This window comes from Bos taurus, chromosome 22 (genome assembly GCF_002263795.3).
Source record: "Bos taurus isolate L1 Dominette 01449 registration number 42190680 breed Hereford chromosome 22, ARS-UCD2.0, whole genome shotgun sequence".
Classification (NCBI taxonomy): Eukaryota; Metazoa; Chordata; class Mammalia; order Artiodactyla; family Bovidae; genus Bos; species Bos taurus.
In genome coordinates this window covers 48,027,492-48,051,652 of record NC_037349.1, presented here as the reverse complement: position 1 = coordinate 48,051,652, position 24,161 = coordinate 48,027,492, and the positions used below count along the sequence as shown (strand labels likewise).

The following is a 24,161-nucleotide window of genomic DNA, read 5'->3' as shown; positions in this document are numbered from 1 at the left end:
GGCCCTGGATCCACATTTGGACCAGCTGCCTCCTGCTCAGGCCTGACCTCTGCAGAACCACTGACTGGGTTTGCTGATTTCAGATAAGGACCCACCTCCCTTCCTACTGGAATTATTTACCGCATCGGATCGCAGATTACCTAACGATATTCCAAATAAAAAACTCTCAACTTTTTCCTCCCACCAGTTCACGTCCCATGAAAGGCAAACAAACCCATTTCTTTGGGGGTAAAAAAGAGCTTTTAAATACAATAGTATGAAAATATAACTTAAACATATAAAAGTCAACAGCATACGGAAGACTTAAAAATCTATGTTTTGCCCATTAGTCCCATAGGAAATAAACACATACTCAAAAAACGTTAACACTGTGACAGCTCATAAAACCAGCCATAGAAATCAATAGTTACAAAAGCCATTTCGAGTAAGAAAGCGTCACAGCTCCAACTTGGTCAATGAGTAACTCAGCCCCCAAACATTTTCCGTCTTCACACTCCCCGCTGAAGCCCTGACGAGAAGCTCCACCCACGGTCCACGTGCAGGTAAGTCCTCAGCCTCAAGGCCACACGGCAAGACGCGGGACAGGGCTTCCGGGTCCCTCGCAACACCACCGGGACGACAACACAAACAGAACGCCTCGCTTGCATATTTGGTCAGTGTTTGTAGTGCAACTGAGAGGGGACCTCCAGCTGCCACGTGGAGCCGGCGGCCCCCCTCCCCGGGTCACAGTATCTGGGAGCGGCAGAGGCCGCGGGAGGAGCGGAGGTAGAAGAGGGGCAGAGAGAGGAGGGGAGGGAAGACGCGGCCGAGCGACCCTCGGCTGACCGGTGGCCGGCCGCGGGACCCCACCCGATCCTGGCTTGGGAATGCATCATACAGGCAGCCCGAAGCGGTGCTTCTTTTTCTTCGCAGGCTTCAGGGGCGTCAGTCTCCGGAGGTCCTCCTCCACGTCCGACTCCTCCATCTCGTCATCGGCTGAGATCAGGATCTGAGTGGTGGATAGGCATGGCCCTGAGTCACCGCCAGCGATGCCCTCTTCACCTGGCCACCCTGGACCCCCGTCTAGAACTCCAACCTGGCCAGGAGGCCTCAAGTGTCAAGTTGATTAACAGAGGGAGATGGGGAGGTCCCCCTTTACAGAGTGAGACGAGCTGTCCCTCGCCCGACCTTGTTTACACCACGTGCACCCCCACAGGTGCTAACACCAGTGCTGAGTGGACATGCCTCGCTGCTCCTGCTTCTCCATACAACCTCCGGCTGGGACCGAACCACCATCAGAGCAAACTTTGCATTAGGTCACACTGGCCAAAAAAGCCCAGTGTTGGCAATATGGAGTCCCAGGTCCTTGAAATTGGTTCAAATATAGCACAAGAGTACTGAAAAGTCCCTTTTGGAAAGGAAAACACCTGTGGGGCACACACAGCAGGGCCATTTCAGAGTGGCTGCTATGAGCCAACCTCACAAATTTCTGAAGACAAACAGGAGCCCTCTGCTCTTCTGAGCCCCTAGAACAACACAGCCACACAGCTAGGGCACCTGGAGCAGACAACATTCACTGCCCACCTGCCTGGCTGCTCAGGACTCAGAGCATCGGGGAAGGATGGGGACAGCCCAGGCCAAGATGGAGAGGCCCAGAGCACAGCTGCACAGGGGAAGCTTATCCTCCTCCAGGGCAGGGTGCTCTCACTACCCTCCCTGCAGGGCTTCCTGCCCCCAGTCCTGGTCCCCTGATCGAACACTCTCTCTGGCTCCCTATAACCTGTACAAACGCATGCCCATTCCTTGCTCTGGATCACAAACCACCTAGCCAGTTAGCTCAGATCTTGGCCTACAACCCACTTCCTGTCATGCTATCCTACCCTCCGGAATACATGCTACTCTGGCCACAGTGAATTTCACATTATTACCCAAACACCAAACCACAGGACCATGACGCCTCAGGAGCAGCTGCTTCTGCCTAAAACGCTGTTTGTCCTTCACAACATTCACCATGTTCTTACAACCCGACAGGCTGGCCTCATCAAGATTTGAGGGGACGCCTAGAGAAGAGGCGACTTCCCTGGTGGCTCAGATGATAAAGCGTCTGTCTACAATGTGGGAGACCTGGGTTCGATCCCTGGGTTGGGAAGTTCCCTGGAGAAGGAAATGGCAACCCACTCCAGTACTCTTGCCTAGAAAATCCCATGGATGGAGGAGCCTAGTGTCCATGGGGTCACAAAGAATCAGACACGACTGAGCGACTTCACTTTCAGCTAGAGAAGAGGCAGGCTTCCCCGATGTCTTCCACCTAGGTGGTTTTCAAAGCACTCTCCAGGATGCCCCAAGGGGCTAAACCAACTGTTTCAAGTTCTCACAGGGTTTTGTCAAAGCCTCAATCTCAAAATGGGCTTCCTTTGTGGCTCAGCTGGTAAAGAATCTGCCTGCAATGCAGGAAACCTGGGTTTGATCCCTGGGTTGGGAAGATCCCCTGGAGAAGGGAAAGGCTACCAACTCCAGTATTCTGGCCTGGAGAATCCCATGGACTATGTAGTCCGTGGGGTCACAAAGAGTTGGACACGACTGAGCGACTTTTACTTCACTTCACTTCAATCTCAAAATATATCACTGCCTGCTAAGATGGGCTATGCAGGCTGGCTGTCACCTCATCCACAAGTGTGAAGGCCTCTCCGAGAAGACATCCTCAGCCATTTCTGTCACCCACACCCATAGTGCCATGCACCTACGGGCCTGCCTTGGACATACAACCTTGTCTCCTGGCTCCTATTTATGGCCACCAATCTCCCTGAGGTCCAAATGTTTCAACTTAGGAAACTTGAAAATAAGGGGAGATGAGGTTCTCCCTGGGAGGCCTAGCTACCCCCACAGAAGTTTCCAGTCAGTTTAGCCAACACTTCCCTTGCTCTGGAAAGATGGGCAGGGATTCAAACGCCTTGATGCTTAAAGGACAACCACGCCCACTAGTCCTTGCCAGCTTCCCTGGAACAGTGCCTCTCCTCCCTTTCCTGTCTTGCTCCCCCGATGGAGGGGCTGCTGGAAAAGGGCCACCCCTCACCAGACGCTTCAGCTCCCAGCCTGAGGAAGGACCAGGGGACAGCAGGAATGGGTCCCAGCTGGACGGGAGCTGTCAGCTTCCTCTCCCTCCCACTGGTGGGGCTGTGACTCAGCATTCAAGAGACGGCCACATTCGAACAGAGCAGACCCTTCCTGGGTCAGTGGCACGAGGGCTTAGCCCTACCTCAGACTCTGACTCCTCATGGGACGCGGCCCTTCGGTAGCGGACCTTGCTCCCGTTCCTTGAGTCCTGGTTGGCTCCTCTTTCTTCTAGCTTAGCTTTCGTCCTTCCCTTTCTCATGAGGAAATTGTCCACTACCCAAAACATCAGAGCCTATGGGAAGAAAAATGCAGGTCACTTTGGGATAACACACTTATGAAAGCAAAGGCAAGCAGCTCCCACACCCATCCTCCTCAGACCCGTTCCAGATCACAGCATTAAGAACTGGGGAGAGGAAGATATCATGCAGGCCCTTGCTCCCTCTCAGAAGTCAAGGAAGAGACTTCCAATCCCTGCGCCCTCTAAGAGTTTTGCTGCAAGGGGTTCTTGCTGATGACTGATGCACTCAGCAGAGCAGGGCCTGAGCCAAGGTCTCTGGACTCCTGGTAGGGGCTCCTCCCCTGAGCGGAGTCGCTGGTCGGCACACCTACCACATCTGTCAGCCCCAGGTTCCTTTGCCATTTCTTTTCTTATTTCCTAATTTCTAGCCAGTGTGCTTGTGAGTTTTTCTAGGAGCCCTGCAGTCAGGAAGTTTCTCTAGGAGCCCTGAGGTCAGGAAAATTCCTGACAGTCTTCATTCCTAACAGTCTTAATCTAGAAGTCACTGTTACATATGTGGCAGTTCCCTGGTAGGGAGGGCACGACAAAGATCCCAGGACCCTCCACTTTGCACAGAGGCCCCGGAGCAGGATCTGCATGTTGAGGAAGTAATTCGGATGTTTCTAGGTCTGGGGTGGGGATGAGAGTTGGCAAATACTTGCATGGAGGCACCCAAGTGCTAGAAGGTGTTTTCTCTGTCAGAATTTTGAAAGGAACACGGGAAGGCATGGAGCAAACAGAGGTTATGAAATGCAATAAGGCACTGACATTGACAAAGAAGGGGACGATCAGCATGACGATGGCCAGCTTCAAGTCTGGGTTTTCAATGGGATTCAACAGGGCCACCTGTAAAGAGAAGCAGACTTAGTGAGGTTGGGGGAAGACCACAAAGATAGTTTCCAGGGGGGTGGAGAGCGGTAGGGAAATGGCCCATGAGGCCCTGAGAGGAGGCTTTGCTAAGACACTTCCCTCAGAGCCCTGATGAGAATCGCACCTCACACCCAGGGCCACACAGTCCCCAGACTTGACTGCCAACAAGGGACCCCTTTGGAGCCCACTAGGAGCAGGTAATCCTTGAGTAGCTTTCCCTTGCTGTGGAAGTGAGAAGTGTAGGGGGACTGGAGGCTGAAGCACTTTACAAAGCTGGCACAGGGTAGAGTGTGGGCTTCAGCAAGTTGGAAAGAGTGAGGCTGGTGGACAGTCATCACAGATACTAGCAATGAGGCGCCGACCACTTTCTAATGGAAATCCTGCACCCCAACCACCTCCTCAACAACAGCTCCCAAAAGCCTTAGTTTATTTTTTTAAAAAATAAAACTCGGCCACAAATAAAACCAAAGATCTGAGCTACTTTGGCTGGTTTCCTGTGGGCAGTGGAGTCTTATCTGCACAGCCCTGGGGCCAGAGGGCAGTGTTAGGAACCACAGGAACATATGACCAACAACTGCCTTTGCCACCAAAAGGCTTGATTAAACCACTGGCCAAGAGAGGTGAATGAGGAGGCACCTGCAGATGCAGAGAACATCTGCTGACAACACTTAACAGTTACCTGATGACGTAGGCAACTGCAGGGCAGGGACTGTATCTTCATGGGCTTTACATATGTCCAAGGCTTAATCTAGAGCAGATGTGTATAAGGGAGGTAGAAGGATGCTATATGAAAAAGTGACAAGTTACTGCTCTTGATACGTGGCCAGGAGCTGCCCCATCAGACCAAATCCAGGTACCTTCATGTAGTTAAAAAGAAAACCAATTTGGTTTCCCAACAGGGCTAGGGTGGGGATTGGGGAAGGGGGGAATACTGTCTTCCTTGACATCTCAAGGAGTTGGTAAAGAAGGGAACAAGAGGCAAACCTTCTTCCACTGAAGTATTAGGAGGACGATGAAAACGACAGATTTTTCAAAAATCATGATCACGATGTAAAGGGCACATTGTCCAACCCAGGCTCCACACTGCAGAGGGTCTCCTGCAGGGAGAGAGGGCTTGGTCACTGAGTCGCCTCCACCCCAATCACCCACAGCTCCCATGAGCCCTGATCCCCGCCTCCAACCCACGAGCTCCTAAATGAGCCCTCCAGAGCGCCAAGAATCAGCTTGTCTTAAACAAACAAAAATCAGAGAATTCCTAATTTGGAGATACCAAAGTGGCCTTTCTTTCAGAGACTCTAAGATATAATTACAAGGCACTAAAGTTAGTAAGTGTCCATTGCTGGGGCTGAGAAAAGCTGGCTCTTTCTGTCCACTGGCAGCAGAAGCTGTGTTAAGCAAGACTGCTATTATTATCCATTGTTGATGTTTCCAGCGGCTGTGGTGCTATCCATCCTCTCCCCATCCATGAACGGGCTATGGTTTCTGAATCAGGAAGGCAGTAAACAACCTCTTTGTTTGCCTCTCACCCCTATCCCACTTCCGCCGCCATTCCCCACTCCCCCTCACTTTCCTGCTGCCCTTAGCCCTGCAAGTAAGAAACCTGACTCTGGGGGGTATTCAGATTCTGTCTAGGGGCACCCCAAAACACCTTGGACTGGGGACAAGGAAACAAAGAGAGAAGCCCCCCAGGTAAGGAGGCTGTGACAAACGTCTGTCTGTGATCCCGTCAGTCACTGTGCTTGAGAAACGGAAGAGGCCAGCAGTCCATACTGGGGGACACTTGGCCCCTCAAGCGCCTCCAGAATGATTCAAAAGGGACTTGATGAAGGGTGGAGGACCCCTCCAGTGAACATCCTCCATCTTCAGTGACAGGGAGAACCCATGAGATGGGTCCCTGGGGAGCCACACACCTTCAGCGCAGAAGACCCGAGGCGGGAGGCGGGGAGGGGGGTGTGCCCCAGCCACTCGGGAAGCCCTGCTGGAGCTGCTTGATCACGGTGGCCAGGAGGGGGCTGGACAGTAACTTCAGGGGAGACAAAGGCCCTGATCCAGGCCCCCCGAGGGATCTCTGGCTTCTGTTTCCACAGTGTCCGCAGAAATCCCTGTCTGGGGGTGGGTGCCAGCAGTCCCCAGGCCAACCCGCTGTGCTTGGTGGAGCCCCAGGGGAAGCCTTCCACAGCCGTAATGGATACAACCCCAGGTCATTCCCTTTTCTGGAAAATCTTGGGAGAAGTGCACAGAAAACATGCAGAAAGACCTCAGTGCGTCTCCTGCGGTGTCCTATTTACTCTCACTTCTGGGTAAGACACATCTGAGCCAAAAAGCCATTTCAGAAGCACAATCTCTCCTAGATTTTTACTGGAGTTTTGTAATCCTTTCGGTAAACTATCTGACGTTATTGAGGAAAGTTCTCAAAAACAGCAGCTCAAAATACTTGGCTAAAAACTGTTCAATGAAATGGGGGACGGTCAGACAGAGCACTGGTAGGACAGACGAATGAAGTGAGACTAGTGTGTTTAAAAGTCAACAAGACAAGTGGCAACAAATTTAATATCAAACAAAAATCTGCTTGCATCATGCTCACCCCATTTGCTCTAAGTCTTAATGGCAACAGAAGAAGAAAATGCTTTTCCTCCTGTTGTCCTCACACTACACCCTGAATTTCACTGCTGAGTTTCAGAGTCACCCCCCTTAGCTGCAGCTGCCTTTTTTTTCTTCAATGTAGATGCTTGAATAAGAAAGTTTTAAAGCAAAAAAAGAAAAGTCACATGTGACCCCACTGTCACAGACCATGTCCCCTGAGCATCCAGCACATAGCCACATAACCACCAGCACACGCGCTGGTTTTTCTGATTTGTTTTATCTGAGAGTCTTTCTGGCATTCCCCACAGCCTCATCTTTCAAGGAGAGACAAGCCAGGCATTCTCGTGTGCCCTGCTTTTTATTACCACACTGGACACCCTCAGGTACTTGGGTGTTTTTGCTAGATTATTTCCTCAGGATAAATCATGGGAACGGGACCAAAAGGATGGAACTCATCTGTATGTAGAGAGGCTTCCAGAGGGAGGACTGGGACAGAGGCTGGTAGCAAAGCCCAAGCAACAGGTGCCTGAGAGACACAGACCGCTTCCAGGAATTCTGTCTAGGGAAGAGCAGCCTAGTCTTCAGACTGCGGACACCACCTCTCCCTGTACCTTGCCTTATCCCTCAGGGCTGCGTGGTCTATTCCCCACATCCCATGTTTTTCTTAGTAAGTTCACCTTCTTTTCTAGGGACCACAGGAATACCCAGAAAACAAGCCCCTCTCCTTCACTAGCCTAAGAAGAGAGCTCTGAGCCCTACTTGGAACTACTGCCTCAAGTGGACAGGCCAGTTAACAGGTACAGTAGGGAGAATAATGTCCACACCCTAACCCCCAGAACCTGAGACTATGCAACTACTGTGCAGAGGGGAGTTGAGGCTGCAAGTGCAATAACAGTGGCTAACCTAAGATGGGGAGAGCATCCTGGCCTATCCAGGTGGCCCAGTAATCACAAGGGCACTTAAGAGTGGAGAAGGTGTGAAAGGCCAGAGAGATATAATATGAGAAGAACTCAACCAGCAGTTGTGTGTATGTATGATCAGTTGCTCAGTCGTGTCCAACTCTTTGTGACCCCATGGACTCTAGCCAGCCAGTGTCCTCTGTCCATGGGATTTTCCAGGTAAGAATACTGGAGTGGGTTACCATTTCCTACTCCAGGGGATCTTCCTGATCCAGTTATCGAACTCAGGTCTCCTGCATTGCAGGAGGATTCTTTACCACTGTGCCACTTGGAAGCACTCAACCTGTGGTTACTGGCCCTGAAAATGAATGAAGGGGCTACAAGCTAAGAAATACAGTCACTGTCCAGAATCTGGATAAGGCCAGGAAATGGGTTCTCCTTGTACAGACTCCAGAAGGAACTAGTCCTGCTGACAATCTGGCTTTAGTCCATGAGACCCTTTGTCAGACTTCTCCACTACAGACTGTAAAATAATACATTTGTGCTGTTTTATGCCAATAATTTTGTAGTAATTTGTTACAGCAGCAAAAGAAAACATGCTAAAGCTGAAACTCCAGTACTTTGGCCACCTCATGCGAAGACTTGACTCATTGGAAAAGACTCTGATGCTGGGAGGGATTGGGGGCAGGAGGAGAAGGGGACGACAGAGGATGAGATGGCTGGATGGCATCACTGACTCGATGGACGTTGAGTCTAAGTGAACTCCAGGAGTTGGTGATGGACAGGGAGGCCTGGCGTGCTGTGATTCATGGGGTCGCAAAGAGTCGGACACGACTGAGTGACTGAACTGAACTGAAGCCAATAATTTTGCAGTAATTTGTTACGGCAGCAAAAGAAAACAATAACAACAGGAACCAGGTAACTGAGAATAGCCACTATCCTTCCTCTGCCTGGGCAGGGAGGACCCAGATGCTCCTCAATAAATGGCAGCTTCACCTGGAAACACCCTGGCTTGAGGACTCCGGTTCCCAAAGGCGCAGGGGGTGGGATGACCCAAGGGCAGGGGTTGGGCATGTGGGTAGAGGAAGGTGGCACAGAAACAAGAGGCTCAAACAACCACTGCCACCTTCTTTCCATCTCTCTTAGGGATGCAAACAGAACACACTGGGAACAGGTGCAACCATAATGGCCCCCGTGTCGGGACCTGGCCTGGTGTCCACTCCCAGGCCACTGAGCAGCATGACTGGGTATGAGCAGCTCTCCCTAGCACCGTTCAGCTACAGCTGACTTGAGAGTCCTGGCTTCCAGGAGGGATCTTAACAGCAGAGACGATCAGCAGAGCACTGTTCCTGGAGCTGGTGGGAAGATCGGGTATCCCCGTGTAGCAGCCAAGAGGCCCTCCAAGCTGTGCACTGCCTGGGTGAGCGTCACTCAACCCCTGTGGGTGCCCATCCTATAAATGAGGATGATGCCACTTTGGTCCATGTGCGCGTGGTCCACTTCTGTCCTCCATTCTAAGGAATCAGACCTGGAGCTTCTCCACAGGGAAGACCCCGAGCCACAGGGGCACCCGCTGTGTGTCGGACACTATCTTAAGTCAGTGACTCATCAGGCGTCAAGTAACAAGGCTAAGAAAAGCCCTCCCCTGAGCTCACCTCCCGTCAATGGAGACAAACAATTACTTAAGATTTCTAGAAATACCCCAGGCACTCACGGCCAGCTCCACGAACTGGCTCTCCCTTTAAATGCCAGTCTCTTGTGGGTCCTCCCCATCTTGGCCCATGTGCCCCTCATGACAAAGGCTCCACTGATGCCGTGCCCATGAATGGGAGCTCCTGGCCACAGACAGCAGGGCCCCCTGTGAAGGTGGGAGAGAGGTGGATCCCCAGAGCGGGGCAAGGATCAAAGAAGCCCCTCTTACCAGCAGCCCCTGAGGCCACATCCAGCTCTTTCTCTGGGGGTAGTAAGTAAAAGGTACCCCATGTGCACTTGGAGCCAGCATGAGGGCAGCTTCCTACCAACACTGTATCCCCACGGTCTGACAAGATGGAGTGGGTCAACACTGTGCCAGTATCCACAGGCCACCTGTTCTAGGCTCTGTCTCTGTGAGTGAGGATGCCCCTACTGTCCCTGGTGACTGTACCTGCGGGATACCAGGTCGGGGGCCAGCCCACGGTCAGGTGATGGCAAGGTGAATTGGCCCTGGGGTTGGGGATAGACACTCCAGTCCTGACCTTGTGAGCTCCAGTAGTGGAATGGCCCAGTGACAGGACAAGTATGGACATGTAGCAGAAAAAAGAGCAGCTCCCAAACTGAGAGCCACCCCTGTCTCTCCAGCAAGGCAGGCCGGTGGGAAGCATGGCGGAGAAAGGTGGCCTTACAGCCCCACAGGTAGGGCTGCTGGTGCCCTCTGCTGGAGGAAGGCCCTGCCCCCTCCCTGTCTTGAGGGTGAACCCTATGGCTTCTGCCAGCAAGGCTGGGGACTTGGCAGTGAAGCAGGCACCCACCCACCTGCCTCACATAGGAGGATGGAGCTCAGGCTCCAGAACCAGCCTTTCCACCACACAGAGGACACAGCCACCGCTCCTGAACCTTCTCCAACCCAGCGGCCTGGAGGGCTGTACAGGGTAAGGAGCAGAGCCCCTCCAGGACGACCCCTCTACACCCCCGTCCGGTGTCCGTGCTACATTACCGTATTCGCCAAAACGCAGGGACTCCCACTGCTGCCATTCCACCAGGACGCTGACGGCGCGCACACCCACGTAGATGAGGAGCATGCCCACGGTGGCATCCAGGAGGAAGTTGATGAGGTACCTGTGAGGAGAGGACACGGCGCACCATCAGGAAGCACCACCTGGGGAGCAGCCACCAGGGAGCCAGGCCTCATGTGCTTCCTGGGTCAAGGTCAAGGCTGGGGACCCGGGCTTGTCTGGCCCTGCTCTGGGAGGGGGAGCCTCCATGCGGGGGAGGCTGTAGGGGTCACTTCAGGGAGCCCAGGAAGGCCTCCCACCCTAGGACAGTGCCCTGCTCAAGGAAGGTGAGAGAGTGATAAGAGACTCAAAAGACCTCAAGTATTCCTGCCAAACAGAGACTGGGAGAGAGTGACTGGGAGCAGCCACGAGGCTGGTAGGAAAATAGAACTTAATTGATAAAAATAGTTTGTTCCATGACTGCTCACTCAGTGAAGGCCCAGCCCTCCCAAGGCCCTGAGACAGAGCTGCTGCACAGAGCAGGGTAGGAAATGGCCTCTAGGGTTTCTCAGACCAGAAAGGTCAAGGCCATGTGCCCTCGCTCATCCCTATGCTTCAGGGCCTGCCACGGAGGCAAGCCCTAGCAAACACCTACGGAAAGGGCAAGATGATGCAGGAAGCAGAGGAGGTCAGAAGACCACGCCCACCCTGACCTCTTGTTCTTGTGGGCTCTGCTTCTATCTGTCCGACACACACCTCTTCCCTCACTTGGCCCCTTGCCCACTAGCCCTCCCCTGAGGGCCCCGAACACAGGCCCCAGCTCTCTACACAGAGCAGGAGACAAGCAGTCATGGCGTCAGGTGCCCTCCTGGATGCCACATAGCTTGGAAACCCCCAGAGAAGCTGCAGATACTACAGACTAACTGCGGCATTTCCAAGTTGAGAGGCTTGAGATACTTAGGCAGCCCCACGCCCCTGCCCCAAGGCCTGGCCTCAATAACACGTGCAGTACTCTGAAACCCAAGGGAGCACATTGGAACCAGTGCCCTGGGGCGGCGGGAAACCAGAGGGAGGGGACAACGGCCTTTTCCTCCTGCCTGCCTTTCCTCTTTAAAATCACAAGGGGTCACTCTCAGACCAGAGACTAGAGACGGCATATTGACTGCTTCCCAAGCAGTTTGTCCAAGGTCACACTGAGCTCTGGCCCTAGGCTAACGCTGCCCTCATGCTTAGACCACATTGGTTTCAAGCGGTTCTGACATCTGGGACCCATCCTGAAAATATTAAGAGTACTTGACACAGATGTATGTATTATTTCATTCATTCCCTCACCAACACTGATTCCAGCCTACTGTGTACCAGACCTTGGGAACACAGACAGGAAGCTCTAGACCCTCCCCTCAACACAGGCGAGACTGGCAGCCAACAGGGTATCCTGTGGACCTCAGACCAGACTGGCTGGGTTCAAATTCCTACTCCATCACCCTTGAGCTGTGTGAACTCGATTAAGTTATAAAAATCTCTCTGCTTCAATTCTCTAACTGTAAACTGAGGATAATCAAAATATCCATATTGCAGGGCTGTTATGAGGATCCAATGAGTCAATACAGGTGAACAGAGTCTGCCACATAGTAGGTGTTACACAGATGTCTGTTAGAATCCTAGCCCCTGAGATATCACAAGGACCAAACTCCCACCCAGAACAGTACCCCCAGCACAGGGAACCCTTGTTGCCATTGGGAGCCTCATCCTCCTTTGTTTTTAAGTTCTCCTCTCCCTGAACTGACTGGTTTCCCTTGTAGATATGCAAAAACCCAAGATGGCCGAGGTCCAGCCCAACTCTTCCCCCATCTATGAAGAGTCACAGGGCAAAGCAAGAATGGCAGGGCTGGAACAGATCCCACTCTGGCACTCACTCTTCCACAGGCCAGGTGCGTGCTCTCCTGCTCTGCCTGCCCAGTCTCTCCCCAACAGCTCCTCGAGCAACTGCTGGAGCTCCACATCTTTCCTAAGCTCTAACGACAATATCCTCTGATTGATAAGTGCCCCAGTGGCTTACAATGGTGCCTGTACCCATCACCTCATGAAAACTTCGCACTGATCCTGGGGATCTGGATGAAGAAACAGAGAAGTTGAGCTACCTTTCGACAGTGTGGCTTCCCAGCCAAGGGCTCTTTCCACAACACCTAACTCCATTTTGGGCCTCTCCTCCTCTGGCTGAGCACCTGAGATTTGTCAGCAGCTAACATCCCCTTCTCCATCCTGGCTGTGATTCAGTTTGTCAACGACCCACAATGACCACAGTGGGACCAGGAGATAGGGTTCCTCACCCCAAGGCCTCCAGGGTGAGCAGCTGGCTCTCAGTGTATCTCAGCCAACCAAGATGGTTTACCAGAGGATGATACAAGCTTGCTGCTGGGCTCGGGGACTGGAAGGACCAGGCCTTTTCCTAACTAACTCCCCTACAGATGATCCCCCTTCCAGTCCCCTGCTTTGGGACTACACCCAAACAGATGAGAACCTATACAGGTCTTCAGGAAAAACCCTGGGGAGGGAAGACTTTACAACTTCCTTCTGAGCCTGGACTTGGACTAAATCTCAGAATTGCATACTGTCACCAAACAAGAGAAGCTTAAAGGAATCTTCTAGTCAAGATGGTCTTAAATATATGCTAAATCTTTTGGCAAGGGACCCACCAGCCCTCCAGCCTGCTCTTCCTCAGAGGCACGGCAGGGCAGGGCTGGGGGGCATTCCAGGCAGAGGGCAGTGCAAGCAAAGGCACAGAGGAAGGAGACAGCTGGTGGGCTTGAGGACCACCAGGAGCAGACCAGCATGGCTGGCGCACCAAGTCTGAGCAAGAAAGGCAGCAGATGGGGCCAGGATAAGGCAGGGGAGCGACCTTTTCCATTCCATAGCACTGTTTGAGTGTTGTTAGCAAAGAGGTCAGGTGACGTGGCCCAACTGGGGCTTCAGGCAGACAACTCTGGGGGTTGTGTGGAAGGCACATTGACTGCACTGACGAGGCAGAACCACTCATGGTCTTCAGGTCAGTGAGGTCAATGGTGGTCAACAAAGGCTCTGACCCCGAGTGGCTGACATGACAGAGAAGCCCCTGAGTGTCATGTCTCAGCACAGTCACTCCTTCCAAGCTGCTGTGCAAGGGCTGCTTGGAAATTGGGAGACATGAGGGCACTAGAAGGCCAAGGGACAGAACTTAGGTTGATAAGCAGAAAGCCAGTGCACAGGGCCACCATCACTGGGCAAAACCCTAACACCCAGCATGCACACAACGATCTCTCAGAGGGGAACAGGGGATGAAGGAGAGTTGCCCTCTCCCCAAGCCAGAGGGAACATGACCGGCAGCAGACGGAAAGGCATGGAGGGCCAGGCGATGTTCATACTCAAATACAGTCCACTTACAGTGAACAAGGGTCCTCTTCGTTGAGATCTGCTAGGTATACATTTGCAAAATGGATGAACAGCATTCCTATGGCTTGTTTGGAAGTGTCTAAAAACCTGTACAAAACAGAATCAGCACTTGTTATCACTCTGACATGAGGGTAATATCCAATTTGGGGGAAACGTTAAGTCTGAAATAAGACAAACAAAGCTGCTGGCGAGACCCCAACCTTCCTTCCAATGACTAGTCCCCTCCTCTGGGGGCACTAGTACTAACTAGGGCTTGGCCTTTCAGCTGTCTTTCAAAACCACCAGTATCAGTGCAGCCCTGAAAGGCCACTGACTGATAACAGATTTAAACACACAAAACACATTTAAAATATGTGTCTCTATCTTTTCATTTTTGTTACTTCAAAACAAAATGCTCGATCACAGCTTTGGATGAGGTCCAAGGTGCTTCTACTTTAAAGAGCCCCCAACTGATTTCATGCACAAACTCAATGACATGTGAGCTTAACAAGACTTGGATGAATCCGCACTGCTGCCAGAACCCTGAGCCACCTTCAGATGCTGCAGCTTAAACAATGGGTGGGACCCAGGTGGACATGTGTTCCTGTGAAGGGTCTGAGGATAGATATTTTAGGCTGTGAGAGTCATCGTACTCTGCATGACTACGCACTCTGCTGCTGCAGCGCAAGGGCAGCCAGGGTCACTAGCACCCCACTGACATTTTACTTGTGGAGACAGACAGTGGCCAGGTTGAGGCTGTGGGCTATAACTTGCCAATCCCGGGCTAGAGGAGAGGAATTTTAGAAAAGAAAAAACAAGTTCTGTAGTCTCTGGGACACATGGCAGGAGCATGGTGGAGACAACATGGGCCCTCAGTCTCTCTTCAACCATGAGCACTTGGAGACCACTTGCAGTCCATGGCTGAGGGACCTCTGGATTGCGGCCGCTTCTCTTGGCCTTCCAGGCTGGGCCTTCAGAACTGGGCAGGCCACTGATGGGATGATGGGCATGGGACTCAAGGCTGGAATGGACCTTAGAGATTATCCAGACCAACCCTGCTGCTGAGGCTTGAAAACCATTTCCTAAAATCATGGTAAAGTAGGAGCTGCCAAAGGGGACCATGTGGAAAACTCAGCTCCAGGTTCCCCCAGGGCCCCCTGCCCAAGTTAAATACTCAAGACTTGAGAGAAGATTATCAACATTCAGAAACAATGTATTGAAGATCAATCAAGAGTACGGCTAAAATGTTATTAAAGGGCCTTCACCATAGAGATTTCTCACAAGTTTCCTTCGGAGGGAAAGTTGCTATGGTTAGGATAGGTGCAAGAACGACAGCTTCTTGAGGGCATCATGTTGTCCTGAGGAGCTGCCTGTTGCCTTGTGAGGAATTTAGTTTTTTTGGAGCTTTGTCTTTGGAGGCTATGTCTGAGTATCTCACCAGCATATTTAGAAGGAAAAACTGCTGCCACAAAGTCATCCTAGGACTAAGAAAGACTATAGTTTTGATGCGAGGAGTATGTACACTGTACATTTGACTCATCTCCACGTTTAGATTACTTTTTTGCTTACACATAGAGAATTCAAGGATTTAACATAGTCCGTCGACAGGAAGAAGTAACTAACAAAGCCTGCAGTGTGGACGGACACATCTGTGTCATCTTCCATTTCCTAAAACTGGACAGCAGAGTGATGACAGAAGCACCACCATCTGGCTGTCACTAACCCTATCGTGGGCTCAACACTTACCTGGAGAAACAAAAGTTCTATCATATTATACACAACTCATGACGATAAACCGGACTAATGGATTTCAACACTTTATGCTACGTATAACTGGTCACATTCCACGCCCCCTCCCTCAAAAAAACTCAAAATAGTCAAAATTATTCTAGGAATGAGTTAATATTTAAATACCCACCATATCCTCCATGGTCGTCTTTCATGCTTTGGTTCTCTGAAGCGTTTGACTAAAGGAAAAAAAAAGAGCAGATAATCAGTAGCTTGCCACAGTGATAAGGAAGCAAAGGGCATTTAATAAGCTGGGGATCCTCAGCACACTCAGTGTTCACACCACTGAGTCAGGGTACTTGCTCAGGCTTCCCTGGTGGCTCAGATGGTAAAGAATCTGCCTGCAATGCAGCAGACATGGGTTCGAACCCTGGGTCAGGAATATCCAGTGGAGAAGGGAATGGCAACCTACTCCAGTATTCTTGCCTGGAGAATTCCACGGACAGAGAAGCCTGACAGACTATAGTCCGTGGGATCAAAAGGAGTCACGACTGAGTGATTAACACTTTAATACAGCAGGTAACCAGGAAGACAGGCTGAGCAGGAGCTAGAGAGGGGAGGGTCCTCAGTGCCAGGCCATGGAGCTTGGAATGAGTTCTGAGGAAAGGAAAACCTAAGGGAGAGAGCTAAACAGAGGCATAGACACAGAAAGACACAGAGGTGGAAAACCACCTCTGAATGGTGTAGATGGTGGGTTTCCGAGGGCAGGATGGACAAAGCAAAGCCCCAGGCAATAGGCAGGGGCCCTCCCAGCCCAGGACAATGGGGGTGGTGTGCTCATTCACCAACAGCCTGACCACGATGGATGACAAAGGGCTCCCCAGACTGACATCTTGACCTCAGGCGGGTCTGCAAACACAACCGCTTATACAGACGGAAGCAAAAATGTTCTAAGTGTCCTGTCCTCCGCTGAAGCCTCAGGCAGACTATTTCCACAATGACTCTACTAAAACAAACAATGCAAGTGCCATGTGTGTGGGATTTTCCTATACAAAGTACTGAGGAAGAAATAGACACGATGGTAGCAGGCAAGAATCGACTTCTGGCAGAGTCCCAAACTGCAATGAGGATGCACGAAGAGGAAGGAGGCAGCGAGGGAGAAACCGGTGCCGAATCAATAAGCCCTACTTCTCTAAATAAATACAGCCAGCCCCCAGTCTGCAAAGCAAGGATTACCTATCCACATAAAAGAAACTTCTGGTGTTTTTAAAGACATTTTGATAGACCAAAAAGCAAGTGAAATTGTGAGGAGCTCTGTCACCCCACTGACACATCTCAGATCTAAAACATCAACAAGGCCACAAAATCTGGAGTTTGAGGGAGGCCCAGAGGTTCTGTGAGCAACCTCCTGGCTCACTGAAGGGCTGGGGGCTCAGGAAAGAGAGGTGGACGGAGCTGGGCCAGGACAAGCTGTCTAGAGGGAAGGCCCACAGGCAGGGCTGGGGTACCTCCTGCTCATTTGCTTGGCTCCTCAGGGGAATCGGTCCCTAATAGCATAAAATAAGGGATGTTAAAACAACAAAAGAGAACACCCTCATTCTTGGGAGACATATGCTGAAGTACCAGAATGGGTGCAATTTACCTTCAAGTGGTTTAGGGGGAAATTATGTTATATATATTAATTATATATAATAGATACATTATAAATGGTATAATTTATAATGTGGAAGCCCTACATTATAATTATATATGATAAATAAAACAAATGTAAGTGATGATTCTATAGTAAGTATTTGTAATTCTATTAATATGATATATAAAAAATAAAGAGGGGAAAAAAAAAATAAAGAGAAGCAAATACCATGTTATGGGCCAAACTGTATTCCTCCTCTCACATGCCCAATTCTTGTGAAGAAGTCCTAACCTCCAGAACCCCAGAATGTGACTATTTGCAGATGGGACCTTAAAAGAGATAATAAAGGTAAGACGAGGTCACATGGGTGGGCCCTAATCCACCATGTCTGGTATCCTTAGAAGGAAAGGAGATATGGACACGCACAGACTGACAGGTGACCGTGAGAGGACACGGTGAGAAGACGGCCACCTTCAAGCCAAGGAGAGAGGCCTCAGGAGAAACGAAGCTGGCCAACATCTTGGCCTGAACTTTCACCCTCCAGAACTGTGAAGAAAAAATGTTTGTTGTTTAATGCGCCCATTCTGTGGTAGTTTGTTCTGGCAGTCTTAGAACACCAACACATAGGGCAACACAGTAACTGGTAAACCTAGAGGAAGGACACTTCGGTACTCATGAAATCGTTAGATGTTTTCCATGAGTCTAACATTTTCTGAAATAAAAAGTTGGGAGGAAAACACACTCTAGAAGAATGAACCAGTGCCTGCATTCAGATGGCAATCTGGCATTAACTACCAAAACTGTTGATGCCCACAGTCCCTTAACCTGCAGTGCTTGGCCAGGTACGTGCTGTACAAGTCTTACTGCAGCATGTGCCAAGATGCATAGGTCTTCACTGAAATACTGCCGTAACAAAAACCCAGGAAGAAGCCAACACCATCAATAAGGGGTCGAGTATATACATCACAGTACGACACAAAACCAGGCAGTTGCTAGAAACAAGGTATGTCTACATGGATTAATATGGAAAGAATAACAAATTATATTAACAAATAACAGAAGAGTATGCCTACCATGATTCTGTTTAGATCCATGTTTTAAAAATATACATTTATGCTGATATAACACATGGGTTGCTTTTTTCCCCTAGGGTTAATGTTAAGTGACTGTTAACAAGGGCTCCCTTTGATGAAAGGAATTATGGATCAGGGAGTAGACTTTTTATATCATTCTGAATGGCTTAACACTCTTCCATGTTCATACTGCTTTCATTAAAAAAAAAAAAAAAAGACAACCCTATCACAGACTTGTATTAATGCAGCAAAATGGGGAAAAGTGATGTGACTCATAGCTAGGTTCTGTGACAACAAAAGGGAGAGGAAGAGTATACGCAGGCCATCCATGCCTAGGAACAGTCTCACCCAGGAGCGCCCTCGGTGGGACGTACAGTGCATTCAGATTCTCCTGCTTTCTCTCTCTCCCTCTCCACCCCATTTCCCTAGAATATATCAGAGTCTAAAATACATATATTTTAGACTCTGATATATTTAAGTAAATGAAGAAACATTAAGAAAGCTACTGCAGATCTAATTTGGACAAGAACAGAAGAACCCGTTCACCCATCCCTGTTTTATTGAGGGGCCTGCCATGTGAGAGGGCCGGTTGGCAGGAGATGAAATAAATAAAAATTTCCATCTTCCTTACACTCTAGTGGGGATAGAGGAGTAAACACACAGCATGTCAGATAGCAACAATAGAGAGCAGGAAAGAGGCAAAGGGCCTCTGAAGCGGGTGTGCAGGTGCGGCTGAGGAGGCCCAGCAGGTGAGCATCGCTCTCTGAGAATCACCCGTGTCTGCGAAAGAGCCATCAGGCAGAGGGCTGAGGCCAGGGACTGCAGGAAGTACAGGACACGAGGTCAGGTCTCCCAGGGTGAAGGCTCCCCTCTGCCCACAGTGACCAGTGGGCAGGAGCAGGGCAGCACGGCTGTGGCCCACAGTTCAACAGGCTCAGCCCCTGCTGTGCTGTGCTGAGCAGGGAGAGCAGGCAAAGACCATTATGAGAACCCAGGATGAGGCAGTGGTGGCATGGCCTGCTGGTAGCAGGAGAGGACGAGAGGCGGTGGGCTCCTGGCTGTTTATCTTCAACACTGAGCCGACAGGGTGGGGGGTGGGGGTGGCATGAGAGGAAGAAAACAGTCCAGGATGACTCCAGAGCTGGGAACTTACATGGTTCCACTGCACTTCTGGTTTCGGTTTGGGGGTGGTGAGAAATGGAAAACTGGGGAGACACATTTCTCTACAGGGAAGAGACAAAGAACTGCCTCTGAGTCCCTGATGGACGGTGAGAAAGGTAACCAGTCTCATGGACACAGACCTGCCTCCCACAGGGGTCTGGCAGCTGCCCCCTCAGAAGCTCCACAGAGTTTCTCAGGGACAGCCCTGGGACAATCCATGTTTTCTCAATTCCTAGTGCTCCTGCAGGATGGAGAAAACTCAGAGGGAGCAAGAGGCCAAAGCAGCATGCAATTCATCCTTTCCAGCATATCCACCAATATCCCCTGAGGCTGGAGGGCTAGTGGAGGGGAAGCAGGCAAACCTGAAGGGTAGGTCAAGCCCCTGATAAGAAGTGACACTGGAGTTGGAACCCAAGGTTGACAGAGCAGCACCTAACAGAGACCTTCGTGCGACAAAGAAGAGAGTGAGGATGTGGAGAGCGCTGACAGACAAGGGGCCATCAGGACACAGAGCCCTCACGGGCTCCCAAGCAGGCTGTCTTGCCTTTAAGCACACATATCCTGAAGACAGGCATGGGGCCCCATCTCCAGAAAAGCAGTAGGGGCCAAGAGCCAGAGAGATGGGCTGTGAGTCCTGTCTCTGCTACCAGTCATGTGACTTTACGTAAAAGGAAAAAGTTGAAGGGGGGCTGCTATGATCCAGGTTGATCCTCAATATCTGTGAATGTGACCTTACTTGGAAAAAGGGTCTTTGCAACCATAATTAAGTTAAAGATCTTGAGAAGAGATAATCCTGGATTATGCAGGGGGCCCTAAATCTGATTACAAGTACTCTTATGACAGAGGAGAAGATGGTCTTGTGAAGACAGGAGCCTGGAAACTTCGGAAGCCACCACAAGTGGAAGAGGCAAGGATTCTCCCCTAGAGGGGGTTGTGGTCCTGCCAACACACTGATTCTGGACTTTGGGCTTCTAGGACTGTGAGACAATAAGTTTCTGTTCTGTTAAGCCAAGAAGTTTGTGATTATTTGTTACGGCATTCCTAGAAAACTAACAAAGCAATTTTTAAACTTTTTCTCTTTCTTTTTTTGGCCATGCTGCATGGCTTGCTGGATCTTAGTTCCCCAATCAGGGATTGAACCTGGGGCCTTGGCAGTGAAAGAGTGGAATTCCCCTTACTTCTTAAAAAAAAGTCAGATTTCAAAACACTCCCTTCCATCTGAAATCCCACTCCATTTCCCTTCTCAGGGCCAAGCCCTGTCACCTGGGTCCTGTGGGTTCTTCCAAAGACGTGCTAGGTGAGTAGAAGATGGACAGATGTCTCTTTAAAGAGAGAGACAGATGGTCTCAGACTTCAGAGTCAGATCCTCACGGTGCTCACTGAAAAGCACCCTGGAGCTTCACCTACTGTACATGTGGCTCCATCTCTTAGATTGGAAGTGATGTGGTGTCCCCTGGCGTGGCTGTGTCATCTCTGAGTCTATGCTACAAGCACCACTGCAGCGAATGTCCAAGCCATGCGCTGTCTCTGCCTGTGTGGGTTCACTCCTAGGGGTGAACTTGTTGCGTCAAAGCTTATGTACAACTGACTCTGTCATACTGCCCTCCAGAGAGGCTACAGCAACTCATACAAGTGCCCATTTCCCCACAGCCCTGCCTGCACTGTGTATTATGAAACTTTTTGCTTTGACAGTGTGGTCACTGGAAGGCAGCCCCAGCATGGCTGCAGGGTGCACTCATGAGGGCACATGGGCTCCCAGGCATGCTCAAGTGGGGCTGGCAAGACTCCCACCTGCCCGCCTCTCTGCCCACCTGCTCTGCGCTTCAGCTCACACCCTCCCCTAAGAGGACCAGGGCACAGTGGTCACGCTTTAAAGTCTCATGCTTTTGGTGCCACACAACTGGAAGGCAGCAGGGGTGAGGGGATTCTGCCTGTTCACACAGGCAGCCTCGTCACTGCTCATGTAATGCTGTCATGTGGTTTCGCACACAGCTTTCTGAGTCAGCACCTAGAAGACACGGACTAGGCACCCCCTTTCCCCACCCTCCTTGGAGCCTTGCCCAGCTGATGCTCCAAGGACTCACCGGGTGCAGGAAGAGAGCTAGGATTCTATACAGGGCGTTTCATGTCACAGGAAGACATATGAGGTGGCACTAAAAGTCAAACCACAAGAATTGGAAGGGAAATAATTTCCACAGAGCAGCTATAGCTCTACTTAGAAACCGAGTAGTAAAAAGTACAACCATTTTGAAATTAAACCACACAATTTAAGAGAGATGTGTGGTCCAAGCCGGGCACAGCCTGAGTGAAGGAGAGTGAGAGGCATGTAAGGGGCAGTAAGAGGCTCCTGACTGCCAGGGGAAGAGAAAGCAGGGTTCAAGGCTGAACGACAATGGGGCAACCTGGGCTTCTGCAGACATGGTTCCCAGGAGGTGGCATTCCCCTGTGCCCCTCTTTATCTCATGGTACTTCCCAAACCAGCACGATGAGGGTATAAAATCACCCCTTGCTGTGAACACAGTACAGAAAAAGGCTCATGAACGGGGCAGGGTTATTGGCAGAGAGCTTCTCTTGGCCAGGAAAATCCACTGAGGCAATTCAATTACAAAATAAAACGTGTGGAATGTGTGTATTTTTATGACTGAAGTCATACTCTTAAAGCTGGAAGGTGATCACAGACCACAAAGTGACCACTTGAGGGTCTGGCATTTCACAAAGTGATACAACAGAAGACATCCTGGGCAGCGCCGTGTCACAGGCTATGGAAATCAGAGTCACAGGCTCTTCACTGGGACCACAAAATCACCAGTCCCTATGTGAGACCCTGGACCTCTGTGAGCAGGCTTCTACCGTCTGGGGTGGGGGAGCTCCAGAGACTGTGAGCTCATGCTTTCTTGTTCTTTCCTGGGGGCAAACACTCTCCTTCCAGTGACCTGAAGCCAGGAAAAAAATCCATAATTTTGGAGCCTTCTACCCAGTGACAGGCTGCTGACCAGGATGACACCTCTGACGGCCTCATTTCTCAAACTGTACCATGGCCTAGGGCCTCATGCGACACAGGCTTCCTGTCAAAGGTAACCAACTGTTTACTGGGACAAACAGCAAGCAGCCTCATCCCCAACTCCACAGCAAGCCCAGCAGCAAGGCAGGCCCACCAGTGCCAGCTGGGGATTGCTGAATAAACTAGGCAGTTTGAACTCTGAGTCACAGCCAGAAGGGTCCTGGTGGGGCCAACACCCTCAGCATAAAGGGTGAGGAAAATGGTGGGGGGAAGAGGTGATGTGTCCCAGATCACCAGGTCCTTAGCAGTGGAGCCGGGGTGAAATACAAGCCACCTGAGACAGGTGGCTCTTCAGTAACCTCAAACCAACTGCTGGTTCTAAGTGCCCAGGACCCCAATCCCAAAGGACAGAAACCCCTGGGGGTGGGGTGAGTAAATCCACCCTCACCAGCAGTCAAGGAAGAGCCCAGAAGTATGTCTGGACTTTCTCTAAATTATAAAAGATCACCCCAACAACTGAGCCTCTTTAACACCCCTTAGTGGTGTGAAAACCCCAAATGTACTCAGTGTCTTCTGGGCAGGGAGAAAAGTCCAGGAAGACACTGAGGAAGTCTGCTGTTTACCAGTCCCCCAACCCCCCTGGACCCTCTCTTTCTAAGGAAATCCCTTTGCTAGCATGTAGACTGCGTTATCAGCCTCCCCTGCAGCTGGGTGTGGCTGATGACCAAGTGCTAGTCTAGGACAGTTTAGTGGAGGTAATGGAATTCCAGCTGAGCTATTTCAAATCCTAAAAGATGATGCTGTGAAAGTGCTGCACTCAATATGCCAGCAAATTTGGAAAACTCAGCAGTGGCCACAGGCCTGGAAAAGTTCAGTTTTCATTCCAATCCCAAATGAAACAATGCCAAAGAATGCTCAAACTACTACACAATTGCATTCATCTCACACGCTAGCAAAGTAATGCTCAAAATTCTCCAAGCCAGGCTTCAACAGTATGTGAACCGTGAAATTCCAGATGTTCAAGCTGGATTTAGAAAAGGCAGAGGAGCCAGAGATCAAATTGCCAACATCCGCTGGATCATCGAAAAAGAGAGTTTCAGAAAAACATCTATTTCTGCTTTACTGACTATGCCAAAGCCTTTGGCTGTGTGGATCACAACAAACTGTGGAAAATTCTGAAAGAGATGGGAATACCAGACCGCCTGACCTGCCTCTTGAGAAATCTGTATGCAGGTCAGGAAGCAACAGTTAGAACTGGACATGGGACAACAGACTGGTTCCAAATCAGGAAAGGAGTACGTCCAGGCTGTATATCGTCACCCTGCTATTTTAACTTATATGCAGAGTACATCATGAGAAACGCTGAGCTGGAAGAAGCACAAGCTGGAATCAAGACTGCTGGGAGAAATATCAATAACCTCAGATATGCAGATGACACCATCCTTATGGCAGAAAGTGAAGAGGAACTAAAAAGCCTCTTGATGAAAGTAAAAGAGAAGAGTGAAAACGTTGGCTTAAAGCTCAACATTCAGAAAACTAAGATCATGGCATCTGGTCCCATCATGTCATAGCAAATAGATGGGGAAACAGTGACTATTTTTTTGAGCTCCAAAATCACTGCAGATGGTGACTGCAGCCATGAAATCAGAAGACGCTTACTCCTTGGAAGAAAAACTATGACCAACCTAGACAGCATATTAAAAAGCAGAGACACTACTTTGTCAACAAAGGTCTGCCTGGTCAAA

The 24,161-nt window shown here is 50.4% G+C and overlaps 1 protein-coding gene across 2 annotated transcripts in view; it reads right to left on the bottom strand.

The window, feature by feature from the left end:
- Positions 1–221: 221 nt before the first annotated feature.
- Positions 222–24,161, bottom strand: part of STIMATE (STIM activating enhancer) — a 51,187-nt gene continuing 27,247 nt past the window's right edge. Inside the window, 7 exon segments of one of the 2 annotated variants that reach the window (NM_001076117.1) lie at positions 222–988; positions 3,236–3,385; positions 4,139–4,216; positions 5,225–5,337; positions 10,415–10,536; positions 13,833–13,928; positions 15,739–15,787. In NM_001076117.1, coding sequence (NP_001069585.1) covers positions 872–988; positions 3,236–3,385; positions 4,139–4,216; positions 5,225–5,337; positions 10,415–10,536; positions 13,833–13,928; positions 15,739–15,787 — 725 coding nt within the window. In that variant the 3' untranslated portion in view covers positions 222–871. 2 annotated transcript variants of the gene reach the window in all.